General features: G+C 48.9%; 1 protein-coding gene across 5 annotated transcripts in view; it reads left to right on the top strand.

Moving 5' to 3' along the window:
• Positions 1-20,375, top strand: part of Arhgap22 (Rho GTPase activating protein 22) — a 166,148-nt gene that overhangs the window by 100,826 nt on the left and 44,947 nt on the right. For 2 of the 5 annotated variants that reach the window (XM_087906251.1, XM_087906253.1), the window contains exon 1: positions 6,116-6,173. The exons of the other annotated variants lie outside the window; for them this stretch is intronic. In XM_087906251.1, the coding sequence (XP_087762377.1) occupies positions 6,122-6,173 (52 nt within the window). In that variant the 5' untranslated portion in view covers positions 6,116-6,121. Of the gene's footprint in view, positions 1-6,115; positions 6,174-20,375 lie in introns of those variants that run through there. 5 annotated transcript variants of the gene reach the window in all.

The raw sequence follows: 20,375 nt of genomic DNA on the forward strand, positions 1-20,375 counted from the left end.
AACTAGAAGCCATACTAGGTTACATAGAACATTCAAAACAGACTTGACCTACATTGTGAGACCCTGTCTCTAAAGTACATTTAATTTGGGGGAAAAAAAAAAGTTTGATTTAAACCTTACATAATATATGTGTGTGTGTGTGTGTGTGTGTGTGTACACCCCATTTGCATACTTCTTATGGTTTTGTATATTAATTATAAAATTTTCTGTTGTTTTCTGGGACAGGATGTCTTGTATCCCAGGCTGGCCTTGGACTTGTTTTGCTGAGGATGACCTTGAACTTATGATTCTCCTGCCTCCACCCCAGTACTGAGATTTCAGGTGTGGGAAACCATACACATTTTTAAAAAATGAATGTTTTCATTGTTGCATAAAATAATCCATTTACTGCAGTCTAGGGATGTTTCAAACAGCAGTGTTTCTACAGGTCTTCCTGTTCCTTCAGTCTTTCTGTGGCTTGACTGTGACAGCAGAAATGGTGTTGTCATTCAGGCCCTGTCAATCACTCTTTTCACAGTGCCACAGGGAACAGGAACCACAGTGGCAGAGGCCCATAGTCTATCTCTTTATCTTGGTCCTGCCACACTCCATGTGCTGGCTGAGTTCCAGTCCATCACTGTTTTCCAGTGGGTAGGGGAACACCATACAAGCTTCTATGTTTACCACAATTCCATCCTTCTTGGTGCACTTAACTGTGCCACTGTGGCCTAGGCCCTCACCTGACGAGAACTGAAATAACTGGTAAAGGAAAGACTCACAGTGCATTACATATTCACGGTGTTCCGTACCCTCAAGGGGTTTGCGACCACTCCTGCTGGAAACTTTCTTTATAAAACAGTGAAAACACAGTAATAACAGAACAATTTAGAACCTGGGAAAGAGAAGATAAAAGTTAAAAAAACAAAACCAGGAACCATAGCATAAACACAAAGATATATTTAGGATTGTCATGCTTGCCAAAGACAAACTTTTAGTATCCCCCTAACTTCCAAAAGCTGGAAGAGGAAAAATCAGAATGAAAACTTATTAAGAGAAAGTCTTACTAAGCACAGTTCTGATAGACCCCATGACCTTTCGTTTTGTTTGTTTTTACCGTGAATCTGAATGAGACTTGCTTCAGACAAGCATGGCCCCTCTCTTCCCTAGAGTCATGCTTAGGTGGAAACAAGATTGAACCTGAACAGAGGGTGAAATGAACGGTAATTGTGTGTGGTTGATAGGGGCACCCTGGGGAGAGAGGTTCAGGTCAATATCTCCAATCAAGCATTTAGCCAGCCTTGCTAACCTCAGGATGTAATTCTCTGGTACTTATGTGTACACAGATGTACACAATGTGTAAATGTACAGTGTGTACCAGTGCAGGGAAGTTACACTTCTACCACGATGGAAAACCATGGGGGGAGAGGGTAAGGCATAGGAGGTAGGGCCCGGATGGCCTTTGCCCTAAGGCAAGAGGAAGTGGCGTGGTAGCTTGTGGCTTCAGATCTCACCCACCTTCCCTGGCCCTGTGTCTGTATCATCACCTGTAGAACCCATGTGATGACCAGTCACCATGCCAGAGAGGCAGGGAAAGCCAATCAGAATACTCCTGCTGTCAGGTGTCAGTGTCCCCAGAGGTGTGACTTAAAATAAACTGTCAGAGGTGTCTCCCTCAGGCCCATCTTCTAGAAACTACCAAAGCTGGCAGGACACAGGCATGACGCAGAAATGACGCGTCTATGTGGCCCACCTATGAGACCGACTCAGCTCTCCTGGGACAGCACTGTGTCCAAAGGCTCCACCACGGACTGCACGCCACAGCGCCAGAACACCAAATTCAACACCCTGCACTGTCCCCTTTCCCTGCAAAGCGTGGCTCAGAAAAGTCCTGGAGAGCGCCAAATGGGCTGGACTCCAGTGTGAACCCAGCCTCTGAATAGCTATGTGATCCTGTACAAATGATTTCCTCTTTCCGGTCCCCTTTCCCTACTGTTTAAGGCAGACATAATAATGAAGCCAGGTCTAATGTTGCTCTGAATTCTATGAAGATGACTTCATGCTGGCCCACGGTCTGGCAAGGCAGTGTTTAGTCTTGAACATGGTGTTTCTAGCCTTGTTTCAATTAGGTGCTACTGTGTGACAAACTGTCCCAAAGGTCGGAGGTGTCTCTGCTGTCCTGCAGTTTCAGCATGCTTGGCAGGGCAGCACTTCCTGCCCTCTCTGGTATCTCTAGGGGATACACATCCAGGTGGCCTCACTCTTAAGCATGTGAGTTGTTCTGACTCAGTTCTAGGCAGGGCTCCTTGCATAGGCAGAGTGATATTCCTCACAAGGGATGGTTTCCCAGAATCGGCCACCAGACCACTCCGGCTTTAAGCAAGGTGTGGAATGATTTTTGTCTGGCATCAGGGGTTTGAGGTTGCAGTCATCTTAGAAACAACTGTGCATGCTCACCACTGCACTGTGGATTCTTGAGGAAAATGGAACATGGCAGTAAGTAGGAGGCACTCTGGGTAGAAGGGCAACTCCTACTCTACTCTTGGACGCCGCCTTCCGCTGCTTACTCTCAGGATGCCGCATTACCTTCTTCTGCTGTCATCTGGTCTTCTTCCTAGAGTCCCCAGCCTTAGCGGAGCTGCCTGTGCCCTGTGGTGTGTTTAGGAGCTCCTGCCACCTTCACCCCTACCCAGAGTGGAGCAGTTTGTGTTCAGCTGGAGCATTACAGACTTGAATGGTCCTGATACTTGCTCATTTCCAGAGAGTTTAGGATCACAATCAATTTGGGGTGCAGAGCTATGTTCAGTAGACTGTATTTCTTAACCAAACTCCCTGCTTAGTATGTGACTTTTTTTTTCAGTTGTAGCCCAAGACCCTCGGCCAAACTTGGAAAATACCATCCGTCCGTCTGTCCATCCATCCATCCATCCATCCATCCATCCATCCATCCATCTCTTGTAAATAAACATTGACCAACTCACATCTATCTGTTCACTTCCATTTACATCCACATAGCCATTCATCTACCTATTAATCTACCCATCCATCCATCCATCCATCCATCCATCCATCATCAGTTTTCCTATCCACATATCCAGCTAGCCAGCTAGTTAGTCTCTATCCACCTAACCTTCTATTTAACTATTTGTCCATTCAACCATCTGTTCATTTATCTATGCATCTATTCATAAAGCCATCTAGTCATCTATCCATTAATTCCCCTATCTACATGTCCATCTGCCTATCCACCCACCTGTCCACATCCATCTGCCCATCTCTCCGTTTATCTCCCTCCACCAACCTATCCACGCATATGTCCATCCACCCACTTGTCTGATCACTTCTTTCTCAACTCGCTGGCTATAGGCAAGTTTCTTCACCTCCCCAAATTTTGTATTTTTTTCCTGTAAAATGAATATTATAGCATGTGCCTAATGGGGTTATTTTGTGGCTAACAGACAATAACATCTGTGAATTGCGTGGCACAGGGTGGGAAGCACGTAGTGAATGCTATTTTCCTTTTCCCCTTGAGAATGACATACAACAGGAAAACTATAAAAACCACAATATATACCCAGGAATTATGGGGTGTGAAACCAAAGGCAGAAATGAGAGAAGCGCCTGCCTTCCTATTTGCCTGCTCAACTGCCTAGGAGCTAGTATTTAAAATCACTTCGAAAAATCGAGTATCCCAAAATATATTTGAATGGTTCAATGGGGACGGGACGTTGACCCTCAGTAATAGGCTCATTTGAATGATGCGGCTTTGCTGCTTCCTCTTAGGATAAACAAGCGATCTACAATGGCCACTATGATGTTTTCTTTTAAATCCTGCTTTCCAAACGTAGAACTTGGCCGTTGGACAGCTCCCCCTGGGGGTTGCTCTCCCACACACTCCCCCCTCCACTGCTTCGAGGATGCTCTCTCTGAATGCAGGGAGCTCCAGCCTGGAATTCCTAGGGCCTCATTAAGCCGTCTGTGACGAAGTGATCTTGCCTGGTGCTAACACTGTCTAAAGTGACTTGGCAGCAACCAGAAGTCAGGGCTGGCTGCCTTTTCTCTGTTACTCTCTTTGTGAGCTTGCCTCCATATCCTGAGTGAACACATTCTTTCTCCATCTGCTGCCGGACACCCTGTCTCCCAAAGCCCCACCCGGGGAGTCAAAGGAGAAGGGGGCCGAGTTCTGCCTGCTACTTTTAATCTCCCTTTTGAATGAAGACTTGGGAAAACTTTCCCCTGGCTTGCCTCAGTCAGGAATCCTCCCCTGTCCCCTTACCTCTTCTGCTCCCAGACCACCTCACTACTTGGAGATGAAAGGAGAGGCCCCAGTCTAGCCTAAGGCTACTACTGCCCTGCACCAGAACTAGGCAGGGGCAGAAGCTAGGGACTGCAAGAGGAAACAACTGAGAATTCTTGGCGGGGTGGGGGATGGGGAGGGCGGGATGGGGGATGGGTGATGGGGAGGGGTGGGTGGGGGATGGGCTTTTGGTCCTGGGTTCCATCCCCATCACCACAGAAAAGTAAGCAAAGAATCTGGACCTGTGCCAAACAAAAACATGAGAGACTATGACTTCTCTTACTTGAGTGTTACACAGCTCACAAATATACCTTCCTTTAGGAAACAAAGCCACCATAAGAACACTCTTGACATCCACATTGCCCCTTCTAGGGTTTTCTCCCCCAAAGGACTCATGCCTGGTGCCTCCTCCCAAGTGCTTAGCATGGAGCCCGGTGGTGTTTTTACACCTCAGCTGATCAATCCCACCACCACACTGCACTTTATCACCACGTGGGAGAAAATTCTTTTACTGAGAAACATTTTGCTGGCTCTAGTGTTAAGTGTTGCCAATAGGGTTGCAATGAATAGTTTTCCTAGCCATGTGGACAAAAATTCTTGTGGGGCACATACTGGGGCGTGGAGTTGCTGGGTCCCGTGGTTTTTCAAGACAGGGTTTCTCTGTGTAGTCCTGGAACTGGCTCTGTAGAGCAGGCTAGCCTCAAACTCACAGAAATTCACCTGCCTTTATGCCTCCTGAGTGATGGGATTAAAGGGCTGTAATATCCAGCAGGTATTAGAGTTCTTATATTGATTCTATTCTCCACCCCCACCCCCGCATGTGGATGTCAACTTTCAGGAATTGGTTCTCTGCAACGTGGATCCCCGAGGACCCCGCGGTCTTGGTGGAAAACATCAATATCATTTGTTTTTTAAGATTTAAATATTTATTATGTATTCAGTGTTCTGTCTGCATGTATGTCTGCACGCCAGAAGAGGGCACTAAATCGCATTCTAGATGGTTGTGAGTGACCATGTGCTTGTTGGGAATTGAACTCAGGACCTCTGGAAGAGCAGCCAGAGTGCTCTTAACCTCTGAGTCATCTCTCCAGCCCCAGTTCTTAATTTTGTTGAGTGAGACCCATGCTACCTTCCAGTGATTACCTTTCCCCATCCCATGGTAAAAACACCCTTCTGCCCAAATCCTTGTTGCCAATGATTTCCATTATTCCATTCCTATACAGATGTGTGTGGGTGAGGTGGGGTGGGGGCTGGCATTTACAATAAGCCAAGTGATCTTCCAGACGGCAAAACAGTCCCAGAGGGATAAGTGATCAACTCAGTCATAGGGTTTATAGGTAGCTCAGCCAGATTTGAGGGGTGTCTGTACAAACTTTTCTGACTGCTGCCCCAAAGTTCAGGTGAACCGAAAAAACAGAGCCAAGTGACTTTGGACCACGCCCCCTCCCAGTCTTGCAGAAGGTTGAGGTGACTATTCAAAGGATGCTGGAGGAGGGGGAGGAGCCGCCTTGTCCCTGAGGACTCTTCTTCCTCTTGCGCGCAGCGGTCTAACTTCGGAGGTCACGCCGCCCTCGGTGGGCTCGGAGGCAGACAAGGGAGAGTGCGGTGATCTGCTCAGCGCCCCCTGGCGGCCGCTGCTTGCACGCTGCTCCGTGCCCAGGGAGAGTAACGGGCCGTGGGGAGGGCGCCGCCCGGGCAGCGCATAAAAGCGGCGCGCGGCGTGATCTGCGCGTTCGCGAGGACCAGGGAGGGAGCTGAGGTCCCGTCGCTCCCCAAACTCAGCCGTCTAGTGCACGCCAGCTCCGGGGGTGCGGGCCGTGGCGGGGAGCGGAGGCGAGCGGCGGTGCCATGGGGTTGTGCTGCTGCAAGGATTGGAGAGGACACCTGCGAGCGCCCAAAGGTAACTCCGGGCGCGCACGTGTGCCGCGCTGCAGCCACGGGCCCAATCCCTGCGGGGGTCCTCAGTCTCTGAGGCCACCCGCACCTGCCCATCTTTGCCGCGGGTCCCGGCCTCTAACTCTCGCCGGGGCCTCCCCTAACTCCGGGACGCGGGGAGGGAGCCAGGGATACGCGCGGAGCGGCGGAGCAGCGCAGCGTGGGGATCCGGACGGTCGGTGGGCACGGGGGCAGGTTCGTCAAGTCCACTGCTGCATTGGGCCGGGTAGGGGGTGGGGGACCGAGGAGCACAGCAGTAGCCGGCGGGTCCCAGACACCGCCAGCCAGACCAGCGCCCGGGACGCCTCTGCGGCTTAACCGCCGGGAGGGGGCTGGGCCATTCATTCTCACCCGCCTCTGTCACAGACTTGGACTAAGGGGGCCTGACTCAGAGTTTTCCAAAGTCGCTGCGGAACCTGCGATCAGAGCTGCTTTTGGAATGCAGCCGGCTTGGAGAGGGCCCAAAGCTGAACGCTCGGGACAGCGGCAGCTACCCGAGGTCCGGCCTCCCTAGGCAGTGGCCGTGGCCGTCTGATTTAACCCTTCCCTCGCCAAAAGGAGCCTTTCTGGACACAGGGTACAATCCTTTCTTCATGTCCCAAACTTGCCTGACCCTAACTCTCATCCACCCTGCCTATTGAAATCGCCCCAGGGCTAGTGTTTGAGGAGTGTCCCTAAGTGACTTAAGTGCCCCACCGAGCTCAGCAAATAAGACTTGTTGATCGCTCTCAGAATAAGCAACACGTCCTATTCGTCTACAAAGCATATTCTAGACCCAGATAAAGGAAAAGCATGGATCTGTCAAACAGCGTGAAGGACTCTTGCTCAAGTGATCCTTATTCCACTGAAGTCCTTCCAGGAAGGGTGTAAGGTGTCCCACAGTATTACTAAATACACCTAATCGCAGTTTAGACAGGACCAAGCATCCAGACATGCAACCAGAACCAAAAGGAACCCCTCATGGACTTTGATGTGTTATGTGTTATGGCTGTCCCGCCGCAACTGTCTTCTTAGCGTTTTATTTTTAAAAGAAAAATGAAAGAATGTTGCTTGTGGGGCTTCATGCTTGGGGGCCCAGGCAGAGAGCCAACTTAGCCAGGGCAACAATGGGATTCCAGGGGAGGGGCTTACAGCGTGTTTTCTGCGGGCAGGTCAGAGTCCAAAGGCAAGGACTTTTGTGAGGGCGGGGTCAAGTAGGTTGCTTTGGTCTTTTCTGAGCCCTCCTCGGTAAACAAGGCTCCTGTGAGTCTGTCTGAGGGGCATGGGTAGATCTGCAAAGACTTGCTTAGGGCAAACATGTGTTCAGCAAGTAATCTAGAAAGAACCTCGAACCCTTGGCTATGCCCATCAAAGTGAGGGGCAGCCTGGCTTGGCAGTATTATCCTGCTTGCTTGCCTCCACCACAAGAGACAAGCAACAGCTGGAAGCAGGGACCCAATGAGGAATGCATACATGAAGATTCTGCAGCCTACGGAAATAAGCAGGGCTGGTTAAGTTTAGAGTTAGTGGGAAGCAGGCAACCTATGCAGCTAGAGGGCCACGGCTCCAGAAAGGCAGATATTTATTTATTTGGCTGCTTCTTCTTCTTCTTCTTCTTCTTCTTCTTCTTCTTCTTCTTCTTCTTCTTCTTCTTCTTCTTCTTCTCCTTCTCCTTCTCCTTCTCCTTCTCCTTCTCCTTCTCCTTCTCCTTCTCCTTCTCCTCCTCCTCCTTCTCCTCCTCCTCCTCCTCCTTCCCCTTTTCATATTTGGCTTCTTCATGTAAAAATCTCCAAATGTTTTTACATGCTTGTGACTCATTTACTACATTTGATTGTATGTGGTCAGGCTAGGTGGCAGGCAGTTTGGCTCATTATTTGCAATGAATTCTGCAGTCAATGAAAGAAGTGGAATGTTATGCGGTCAAATAACCTGAGACATCACCATTTATCAAAGTTTGGAAGGTTTCTTCTGGCTGGCCTTCTCAGGGTTTTGGGCACAGTTGTGCAGCAGTGTGTTGGGTGGACTGTGGGTCTGGCTTCTAGGCTTGTGTCCAAGGAAACTGCTTTGCGCAGAAGCTCCTGGTGCACATACCGTTGGATAGACTTTTAAAATCTCTGCTTTAGATATTAAGCTCAGTTGCCATAGCAGTAACTCAGCAAGTTGGTTTCCATGGCTGTGTGTGCCTGTTAGTCACCTGAGAAGATTCAGACTCTTAGTTCAAAATGTATGTGTATTTGCTGCTTAGAAAAGACTTAAAAAAGAAGAAGCCGGGCATGAGGCTTAAATCTGTGATCCCAGAATTTGGGAAGCCGAGGCAGGAGGGCTGCTATAAATTCAAGGGCAGTCTGATTCAAGGGCAGTCTGGATTACATAGTGAAACCCTGTCTATACACACACACACACACACACACACACACACACACACACAATTCATTTCACTCAGAAAAGTCCTTTAGTTACTCATATTCACTGGACCAACAGCTAAAGCAGCCGCTGTTCTGGCTGATTTCATTCCTGGATGTTCCTGAACATAAATTTTTACAACAGAACATTTTAGCTGATTGTTTGTGTGAGAGAGTGTGTCTGAAGAAGTAGAAAAATTCCAATAATCTGAATGGAATCTGGTGAAGAGAGCCTCAAAACCTCCCCTAGTGCCCGACACTGGTTTAGCAGCAACATCCTTGTGGCTTTAAAACCCAGTGCTGGGGTTCGTCCAGAGACCATCGGCTGGCTGAACTTGACTGCAAGCCAAACTCAGGGCAGTGGTGGTGTCCTCTGTATGAGTGGTTGCTGCAGAGGCGGAACTGGGCCCCGGGTGCTCCCAGAGAAATAAGTGGTCCTGCCCCAGTGTCTGTTCTATAGAGGCTGTTTACGCCTGAGCAGAGAGGGCTGAGGTACTTGCTCTGAACCCTGAGGCACCTGTCTGACATCATTCTTTCTACGAGTGTTTCTAGCTACATCTGTGTGTAAGGCTATGGGACATATTCATCTAGTTTCTCAGTATTGCATGGTTGCCCGGGACTGGGGCTGGAAGAAGGAAAGGTCCCTGAGCCCGGCACTGAGTAGAAGTTGGATCCAGTGGGAAGCAGCAAGAGCAGAGGGCAGGCCCTAAGACCCCGCTGCTGCTGCATCGCCTGCTCTCTCTGGGGTTTTTGATCCTCACTCTTCCTGCTGGTCAGAAGGCCTCCCTGCTCCCAGAAACCCCCACTTCCTTCTCCTTGTGCTTCCTTATGTCTTTAGAAGCCTAAGTCCCTTATCAGAAAGTATAGTCTGCCCACCACCACTGCCAGTCTTGTGCCCACTTGGTGCCCCGTTAGCCATAATTCTGTCTTCCATCCTAGCACCCATGGCCTGTCTGCCCTGGCTGCCTCCTTTTATGCCCACTTAACCTCCACGCTCTTAGCAGCCTCTGCCCTTGCTGGACCAATGAGCCATTCTGGTGCTCTGAGTGCCTGATGACCCCAGGCCCTTTCTGTCCTCCCTCATTGCTGGTGGCTGCACCTATCTAGCCTTTCCTCTATGTGTATTTGATTGGTCCCTTTGCCTGGTTTCACTCCATTTGCTGTGACTTCCCCTCCTTTCTGAGTTCTGTCTCTCCAGGACCCCGAGGACTGAGCAGAAGCAGACCTGCGCCCTCCAACTCTCCTCTGAAGCATCTGTCTCAGCCAGCAGGAGAAGCCACTGCTTAGCTTGGCTCTCAGCTGGAGCCCTAATATACCTTCCTGCCCCTCTACAGAGGTGCTGGCTCTCCACTGTCTTCTTCCCTTCTGATACTGAAAAGCTGGGTGCTCTGTGATCCAGTTTCCTGGATCCAGTTTCCTGGATCACCTTCCTACCTGTCACATGCACTGGCTTCCACGCTGGCCATCCCATGCCTGTTCTAGTCCCAGGCACACATGTCCCTCCTCAGGCCTACCTCACAGTCTCTGTATACAGAGAAAGCTCAGCTTCTTTGTCCGGTGACACTTCTCTCCAGTGCCTGGCCAGCCTGTCCCCCCACACTGCCTAAACCCTGCTGGTCCTACACATTGCTCTGTATATCTACAGCCAGGCCCAGAGTGATTGAGCCTGGCGGGGGGCCTGCACCCACTGCTGTCTCTGAGTCCCTGGCCTGTGGGCCCCATTCACTTCATTCTTCAAGGGAGAGGTTGGTCTGATTGGCTGCCACCAGTGGTCATCTCTTGTCACCTCTGTAAAGTCACTGTACCTGTGTGTTTTGCAAATACTGGAAAGCAGAGTGTAGGAAGGCAGGGTGACCCTTTGTCTCCCCACTGGTAGGGCCCAATGTGTGACTCTGGCCACCCAGCAAATCCCAGCGGCAGACAGTTTGAAAGGATCTAGCCCACACTGCCAGCAGTGAATTCTAGGGATGGACATTGTGAGGCCAGCGACTGGGGCAGCTTGCGTTCAGTTTAGCTTCAGAAGCCATGGAACAGGATGTGGGTGGAGCACAGACTGTGACTGATGGCCAGGAGGTCAGTGCCCCCATGGTTCTGGTGGCGGTGTAGAGGACAAGGCCCCAGAGCATCCCGCCTGTGGCTCAGGGTCTGTGCAGGTTCCACTGTGTTTCTGAGAAATATCCTCCCGCAGTCACCTCTTCCCCATTCAAATGTACCAGGCAGCAGCCTTGTGGGTTTCTTAAAACAGGAACTGGTCTCAGGTAGAGATTTAGTTCCATTTCCTAGCCAGGCCAGCCCTCCCCTCCCCTCCCCAAGCTTCTCCATTGCCACCTACATTTTAGACATGCACGCCAATCTCAAGAGGCTTCAGAAATGTTTCAGGAAGCGCAGTGATTTTCTTAGCTCTTTCCTTTTCTGGCTACAGCTCCGGACTTCAGCCCATGCATCTAAAAAGAGGAATAAGCAGGCTCTGGTGATCTCCCAGGCCCATGGCAGCTTGAGCTCAGAACTGCTCTGCTCTTAGCAATGGCCAACAATAGGCCTGGTACTTCCTTCCTTACGTAGAGCTGGCAGCTGTCTGGCTAGGATGCCAGTGCTAAGATACTAGTTGGGTCAGTAGCACTCCTTTGGCCATGCTTAAAAGCAGGTCTACTTACACATCACACGGTCGAGGTCAACACTGCAGGCCTTCAGGTTGGTGAGGGGTGGGGGTTCTTGTCCCAGAAAGGAGCCAACCTTCTTAAGGATGTCTGATCTTCCTTTAAAAGCCTCCCAGACACCTTCAGACTTTTGAGCTGCCTGTAAATATATTCTCACATCCTGCTAGCTTGTGGGTCCTTGTGCGGATAGAAGAGCCACCGCTGGGGATCTTGGGACCAAAGTAGGGAGCACTCAGATGAACCAACCCCATAAAATAACTCTCCACGGCGCCCCTAACTCCATGACTGGAGTTTATGTATTTGTCGGGCTCTTTCACCATACACTCCGTCACTAAACCCTTGAACATCTTTATAGACCCCGTCCATTAAAGTACACCGCAACTCAGCAGTTATAATGTGGTCGTGGAACTGCGTGGCCATAACCCTAATTTAAACATTTTCAACACTCCCAGGACAAACTTCATGCCCAGCTGCACTTCTAGTTCTGACACAATTGTCCCTCACCATGTCCTTGCCTAACAGCCACAGAATGGCTAAACTTCTTTCCTGCCGGTGGGTTTTGGGGACTGACTTCTTTCTGACTGCCTTTAAGACTTTTTAGTTTTAAGTAGTTTCTTCATTCCTTTTTATGGCAAAATAATATTCCTTGGTGTGGATATTCCTTAGTATACATTTTGTTTATCCATTCATCAGGTGATTTAGATTGTATTTTACTGGCTTCCTTTTTTTTTTTTTTGAGGAATTTTTTTTGTTCATTTGAGATGGGATTTCTCTTTGTAGTCCTGGCTGTCCTGGAACTCACTCTGTAGACCAGGATGGCCTCGACCTCAGTGATTCACACGCCTCTGCCTTTAATCTCAGCATTCTTCCTTAGTGCTGGGATTAAAAGTGTGTGGACCATGCCTGGCCTTTTAAAGTCTGCATCCATAAGGGATATTGACTGAAAGTTTTCTCAGGATACGTGTATGTTCAGTATCTCAGGAATACTGGCTATGTAGAAGGGATTGAGAAGTATACCTTTTCTATTTATTTGAAGTCTATGAGTAGTGGGCGTTAATTTTTCTTTATATGCCTGATAGAATCCATCATCCTTTAAAGGAAGCATCTTTTTGTTAATCTCCACTGCTGTCTCCCTAATCATTTATTTCCATTGTAATTTCATCTCATCTGTCCATCTTGTTTGGCTTGTCCCTGCCCAGCACCTTCATGTGCAGGATTAAGTTGCTGAGCTCTCTCTTCTTTTCCCATATAGACATTTAGGGCTGTGTCTTCTACGTTCACAGCCGCAACCCATAAATTTTGGTGTGTTGTGTTTTCAGTTTCCTCCGCTTCAAAGTGTTTTTGTTTGGCTTTGTTGGATTTTTAGTTTTGAGACAAAAATCTCACAATATATACCCAGTCTGGAAGTTAAAATTCTCCTGCCTCTGCCTCCTCAGAACTGGGACCACAGGCATGCGCCATCACACTTGGCTCTTAGGCTTTCAGAATGTTGTTTGTGTCTTCTCTGAGTATTGCAGAGTTCTATTTAGTCCCCTCATCATTGTCTATCCCCCCCCCCCAAACTTCCTTTTTATTCATTTCTAATTTGATAAGTCAGTACACATACTTCAGAATGTCTGAGGCTTGCTTCCAGCTTAGTCTGTTGTATATTCTGGAATGTATCCTATGTTGACTTGAGAGGAGTGTGTGGTCTGCTATTGCTGGGTTGTGCGTTCTATAGATGCCTTTGGTCCAATTGATTCCTCTTTGTGATTGAGCTAAGTACACATTTTTGCTGACTTATATTCCTGATTCTATAGGTGTTCTTGATTTCTTCGTGTAGTGTAGGAGATGATCTAATGTTTCCTCTGATGTTCATTTATTTTGTTAAAAAATATGTTCACTTACCTTTGCTTTTTGTTTAAGTAGTCAATCTTTACAAAGTTTATAGTGAATGTAATTGCTACTATGGTAGCTTTGTTATTTTATTTGTTTGTTTTTGGGGAACAGGATTTTCATGCTGTAGCCCAGGCTGGCCTGGAATTGTATAGCCTAGACTGTCCTTGAACTCATGGCAATTCTGAGAATATAATCAACCAACCACCATCAACCATGGCAAGGTATATATATATATATATATATATATATATATATATATATATAGTTTTGCTATTTTTTTCCATTCCTCTCACTTGTTTTCATTATTGTTTGTTGTGTTTTATTCATGCATTACTGGCTTTTTCTTTGTTATACAGAAACTTTCTAGTGTACTGTTTCCTTCTAGCGTTTTATTTTAGTTATCTTAAAAGCTGTTACTGATACTAAAATTAGCCGCCTCTTCAAATTCTGATTAGTAGTCTTCACTTCAGTAGCATAAACTCATTTGTACCATGTATCTCTCCTCCCTTCTCGGCCTTTGTGTCATTATTGTGGTATTAATTACATCTCTGTAATTATCACAGTTTTGTAGGCAATGCACAAAGTAAATCCACAAAGTGGAGTTACTTTTTTAGACAAAAATATACATTTAAACTGTCTTTTATATGTCTAGCTATATGGGTGTTATTTCTTCAAGTGGGTTGGGTGAACGTCTAATGCCTTCTTATTTCACAGAGGTCTCAAATTAGTATTTCCTACAGGACCGTTCTGCTGGGTGGGGAACTGGAGTCCTTGTCCATCTGGGGCAGTCTCCATTTTTCCCTCATAGTTCCAGAATGGTTTTCCTGGATATACAGTTCTCGGTTGATGGCTTCCCGGTTTCTGTATTTTGGAATAAAATCCTACTTCTTCCAGGCTTTGTTGGTTTCCTGAGAAGACAGCGGCTAGCTTCACTAAGAATCGTGTATGGAATCACTTACTTTTTTTTTTAATATTTTTTTATGATTTTTATTTAACTTTTTATTTTATGTGCATTGGTGTGAAGGTGTCAGATCCCCTGGAACTGGATCATCAGACAGTTTTGAGCTGCCATGTGGGTGCTGGGAATTGAACCCGGGTCCTCTGGAAGAGCAGTTAGTGCTCTTAACCACGGAGCCATCTTTCCAGCCCCTCACTTACTTTTTTTGCGTCTTTCAAGGTTCTCTGGATTCAGACTGCTTGCCTGCGCATTTGTAGGATGTGAAGCCAAGTTCATCATCCTTACAGTACTGGGATTCTTAGATCCTTTGCCGTAACTCACGTTATGTGGATGTTGGTACCCTTAATCGTGTACCATCAGGTTCTAAAGTTTGTTTGTTCATTTTTCTCAAGGTTTTAAAAATATTTCCCTCAGACTAGATACTTTCAGTTTCCCTCAGTTCTGTTGTTGAGGTCTTATACTAAGTTATCGTGTTTTTAAACCACAGAATTTCTTTTGATTCTTTTTATAATTTGCATCTTTTTATCAGTGTTATACAATTAGTGAGATACCAGTATACCCGATTCCCTTTTGTTTTTCTTTCTTTAGGCAGGGTCTCACTATGTAACTCTGGCTGCTGGCCTTGAACTCAGAGAGCTCTGCCTGTCTGCTGGGATTGAAGTTGTTTGGGGAGCCCAGTGGTGTCCTTCATTTCTCTGAACATATTCACAATGGTTGACTTGCAGTCTTTGTCAAGTTTGGAGTTAGTTGAGGGCACCTTCTGTAGATTAATTTCTGTGCATGGTCCTTACTTTGTTTTTTTTTTTTGTGTGTGTGTGTGTGCTCTTACTGTAATCTTTAATGAAAATTAAATACAATGGCAGATCCACATCCTCGGTCTCGGAGTTCGCGACGCTTATCTTAGCCTCCATGTTTTGTTTGGGAAGAGACCCAAAGTCAGTGAGAGACAGGACACTGACCCTTGCCAGGCTCGCCTGTGCAAGAGCACACACGTGATCCTCTAGAGCTCCAGGAATAAGCGGTTCTCCGTCGATATTTCTTTCCCCTGGATGGTCTTTTTTTTTCCCCACTGCAGACCGAGCCTTTACCTTTATTTTAAAAAGCTGCGTATTTATTTCACCTTCTACGTCTGTGCTTCTGCCTTCCACACAAGCACGAAAATTGACAACAATTTTCGGCTCCTCAATAAGGAAAGCCTGCTTGGTCCTGTCACGGACACACTTGGCGCACATAAAGCTACCATAGACCCTACACCACCGTAGGCCCTGCTGACCTGTTTCTTTGTCTTAGACGAGCTCATAAGGACTCACAGTTCGGTCTCCCAGCACGAACCCCTTGAAGTCTGCCTGGGCACACATCACATGATGATTTAGGTGCTTTCCCAGCTTTCTTGGTATAAAGGTAAACAATCGTGTTGCCAGGGGTTCAAGACAGCCTAGTGTTGTTAGAGGCTGTATCATAGGAAAGCCTATGACGGTATGTCAAATGCTGGACCATTCTGAGTGCCTCAAAGTGCCATCCCCAGAAGCTCCCTGGATAATCTTAAAACTTAAAAAAATATACAACTTACTTTCTAGCTTTGGCTGAGTGTGTTTGCTCAGTTTGTATCACAGCTCTAACGGGAAAGAATTGCTTCTGATTTTTTTTTTCAATTTATTTTTCAAGACAGGGTTTCTTTGTGTAGCCCTGGCTGTCCCAGAACTCACTCTGTAGACCAGGCTAGCCTCGAACTGAGAGATCCGCTTGCCCCTGCCTCCCGAGTGCTGGGATTAAAGGTGTTCACCATCACTGCCCGGGACTTCAGAGTTTTCTGGACAAATGCCCTGGAAGCAGGGTAAAGCAGGAGTCGGGTGAAAGGATGTACCTCCCTGTCAAGGGGATTTCTTAGGGAACTCAGACCAGGTCAGATGGTGACAGTGCTTTGGGGACGGGGACTTTTGGAGAAGCTAATTCCTACCTACCCAGGTATGTGAGCAAGTACTCTCTCCTCTGGGCAGGGTCTTGCCCCTCTTACTTAAGCCTTACTCAGAGGTGTCAAGGGTGTAGCAAGCCAAGGGCTTGGGCTCAAGGAGGTCGGGAACCACTGGAAGATCATGCAGTCAGCAATGGGACAGGCAGGGCTCTGGATCCAGCCTGCCAGCAGCCAGCATAATTCTCTGCGCCAAAGAGGAATAGCTTTGTCTGTAAGCAGAGGAGGTCCCAGAAGTCTCACCAAATTCATTGAGATCCGAATGAGCATCTGTATAACTGCGGTGTTGGCCCCTGGAAGATGCCCAGTAATGGAAATGATTTTTACCCGACGTACCTTAGCTTCCAGGATAGCCTTCATAACCCAGAGAGCACTGTGTGCCAGGCTCTGACCTAGCTACCTCATCTATAGGAAGTGACTCACTCCCTGTGAAACCCTGAAGTCCCTTCTTCATTTCCCGCTAGAGATGAGGAAGCAGGTGCAGCCTCCCACCAGCGGCCAGTCACGCGTGGGCTCCCATCCAGCTGCTTGTCTCCCCCCCCCCCCCCCCCCCGTGTACCTGTCACTGTAGCTTGGACCAGCAGCGGTGAGGTCTGGAACTAGGGCTGGGTTGTCCCTGGTCATATTGGTTTGGAAGGCGTTGACAGTCAGGTAGAGACCATCCAGGTCTCCTTTGTGGCTCCAGCAGCCAGGTTCTTCTCTGCAGGTCTGTTGCCTGCAGGGCCTGTTTCGGATGGTTGCGGTGTTGAGCGCAGCCAGTCCCCAGCCTGCACAAGCTGATGACTGGACGGGACTCTATGGCTGCTGCTGTGCTTCCGGACCTCGACAGTCCAGGTAGACCCTAGGAGCCGCAGCACCAACAGTGTGCAACGTGTGCAACTCAGAGTTGTGCCAGGGCTACGCAGATACAGTACCTTTACACGGGGCTCCATCAGGTTGCTAATGACTTTGACAGACTTGATTGTTATCAGTGATGTCACAGTGGCCTCTACGATGTGGAACTTTTATAGGTTCAGAGTAGGTGGTACCTGTCCCCTGGCTGGTCAGCCTCGCATATTTTGGAGTTGGGGGTGGGTGACTGTAAAATAATTAAACTTAAAAAAATTATCTAGTTTATTATTTTATGTGTATGTATATTTTGCCTGTGTGTATGTATGTGCACCATGTGTGTGCCTGATGCTCATGGAGGGCAGAGGAGAATGGAGCCCATGCCTCTCTGCAAGAGCAACAAGTGCTTGAACCTCCGAGTCATCCCCATCCCCTTGAGAGAGGTTCTTATTTCAGACCTTTTCCAAATCTGAACTTAGGCCAAAGCCTCCACTTTGCCTCTGGCCAAGTCTACCCTTGTCATCCCTTGCAGGCTCCCCACGACCTGCCCGCTGGACCGCCACAGCTTGAGGTGTGTAGACTCAATGGTGTCACAAGGAATTCCCGTGATGCCTGCCAGTCCTCAGCAGTTCAGGCATGCTTGGGGCATGCTTCAGGCATGGGAGATGAATGGTCTCACCTGGGAAGGGGCGAGGCTACATCTGCTGAGTGCAGGCTGTGCCTGAGTGCACATTGAGCCTCCTTGCTCAGCCTCCCCGGTCTGGGAAGGGTTCTGTGAAGGGGTGAGACTCCAAGGTTCTAGGGGGTGACTAACTGAACCCCAGCCTTGCAGATAGTCTCAGGAATGCAACCTGTGACCCTCCTGCCTGTTTCTAAGCTTCTAGATCGTTACTGTTTATCCAAAGCTCCTGAATAAATTTCTGGAAAGATTGCGGTTTAATAGCCTTTGTCTGCCTGGACAGTGGGTCTTTGAGGTTTCTCTGGCTACCTAATAAAGCGTTGTCTGAGGAAATCTCCAGGCACTCTTCCTTCCAGTACCCCGCCCCCATCACTGTGACCCACACAGATAGCTTCAGAGCCTGCAACCCTGGAGATCCTGAGAGGTGGTGCTGAAGGGATGTTACCCAGACAGGGAGCCACACCTCCCAATAAACTCCTGGGCAGCCACTGGGAGGACCGGGAAGTGTGGCTGGGTCACCCAGCATCCTCCAACTCCCTGTGAGGCCCTATTGTCCAGCTAGAGCTCCCTGCGGCTGCCCTGGTGGGGGGCATTCATGAGCTGGGTTCTGAAGTCCATTCTGAGTGAGCGCTATTTGTAGAATCTTCTTAAAATACCACAACAGTGCCATTCACAGAGCGTCTGCCCAAGCATGAACTGTGAAGGCCAGAACAAAGCGCCCCTGTGCCGGCATCCTCCAGGACCCCCGCCAGGGCGCACACCCCCTATCCTGGGTGCTTTGAGGCCAGGCCCCAGGGTCCACTGAGGGACCCTGGCCGGGAATGCATCCTGGGCAAAACCCATGGCTAAGGGAGCCACCGGAGTGGCGTGTTGTTCTGTTTAGGAAGAACTCTGGGTTCCCTTGGTGTTCTCAGAAGACACCTTATCTATCCCCTCATGCTCAGTCCTCAGTGACATCAGGCCTAAAATGTAGCCGGCACAAGTTACAGTGACAGGTGGCCAGGGACTCAGGAGGACAAAGTCCTTAGCCTCCATCATCCAAGGCCCTGCCCTGGCTCCTGGTGCCTCATGAGTGCCAGGGTCCAGTTTCATCATTAGACAGACAGTTAGTGTCCCCACCAGAGGCCTCTCCTCTGTCTCAGCGGCTCCACCAGAGTGCTTGCGCTTATGGCAGTGACATTAGGCACTCACAGGTAGGTGCCCGCCGTCACCAGGCACGCTATTAGCGAGTCTTGGGCTGATACAAGCTCAGCAGAGCTAATGGGTAGAGCCTTTCTATGCAAATAGGCCGTGTGCGGGTCACTCCCACGTGGCTCAGGATCCAGGTCTGTCCTCTTTCAGCTGCCTGCTGGGCCTTCTGCACTCCTATAAGTGCTTAACACTGCTAGATGTTAAGGCTGGAGCCCCAGGCCGTGTGACCATCAGGGCAGGTTACCTGATGTTTTTGTCCCTTCCAGGGAGATCCTAAGTTGCACTGAAAACCACCACTAAGGGAGCTGCTTTAGGTCTCTGGAGGATAAGAACCTGAAGTATGTGCAGGAGGGCAAGCGAGCCTCTCTCTCTGGCAACCAGGACCCAAAAGCAGCCAAGACCACTGTAGAGTCCTTGAGTAGTGCGTTTGCCTTTGGCAGGCCCCTGACTCAGCCCCAGTAATAGGTAGTCAGGAAGTACACGGGCTCTCCCTGGCTAGTGGTGGGGCATTGACACACACAGGGCCACCCGAGGAGACACCCTGCCTGGCAGTGCTTGTCTGTTGGGGCTAGGAGCAGCAAGAGTTAGACAACAGGGATGGTTTGGGGATTCTCAACAGCAACAACAACAAAAGCCAACATAAACATGAAAAGGAGCCCTAGCCTTTGAATCTCACACCCACCTAGAGGGAAGCAGGCTCGTTTTGAAACAGGCAGGACCACACCGCTTACTTGCCACATGTTTTCAGCTAGTCCTGTCTCTGCGGCTGTTTCCCCATCACTACAGTGGGATCCCTGATGCCTCGGCTCAGGACTGCTGCGGGAATCTGATGAGCCTTGTGATGAGTGTGTCTAACTGAGCAGGGCCTGTCCCTGAATTAATGGGAATTTCTGTGACTTCCTTCCATCTTGTCTCACGCCTCTTGAGGTCCCGCTCTCAGCTGGACCACGTATCATCCTGGTATCTTCAGAACAGCTACATCCACGAGGTGGCTGCCCTATATGAGGATATGCAGAAGGCTACTCCTCGTGGCCTTTTTGTGGTCGAAGAGCTGGCACGCCAAGGCACACTTTGAACAGTAGGTGTCTGTTGGCAGTGGCGTACAGAAAGGTGTACCTTTCTGAGCTCTGGGCCCCCCTTTCTTCCCTTGGTACCAGTTGTTGCGTCTGTGGTGGTCAGCATGCAGCCTGCATGTGTGATTGTGTGTGCATCTGTGCACTAACCCTGGCTAATGTAGCTAGCCAGCTTGCCCTGGGGATCCCTGACCTCTGCCTCCCAAGTTCTGGGGCTGCATCCCCAGCCCATCCAGCCTTTATGTGTGTTCAGGGGATCCGAACTCCAGTCCTCACGTTGCTTCCCAGGCACACTCGGTCCATTTTGATGATCTGGTCTAATCCAGTGTATTCCAGGGAGCCGGTAAAGCCTGCATAACACGAGAGTGTGTAACATGAGAGGAAATGCACCCAGAAACTCCCTGGACTCGACATATTGCCTGTTTCTTTTTTCCTCCCTCCCATTCATTGCTCCTCTATCCCCAACAACAGATAATTATAATTGGGGGAGCCACTCCTGGATAATATGGGGTTGCTGTGATATCTGTCCATGGAGGGACAGGTGATTGACTCT

The sequence above is a fragment of the Myodes glareolus genome, chromosome 5, assembly GCF_982192425.1.
Source record: "Myodes glareolus chromosome 5, mMyoGla1.1, whole genome shotgun sequence".
Classification (NCBI taxonomy): Eukaryota; Metazoa; Chordata; class Mammalia; order Rodentia; family Cricetidae; genus Myodes; species Myodes glareolus.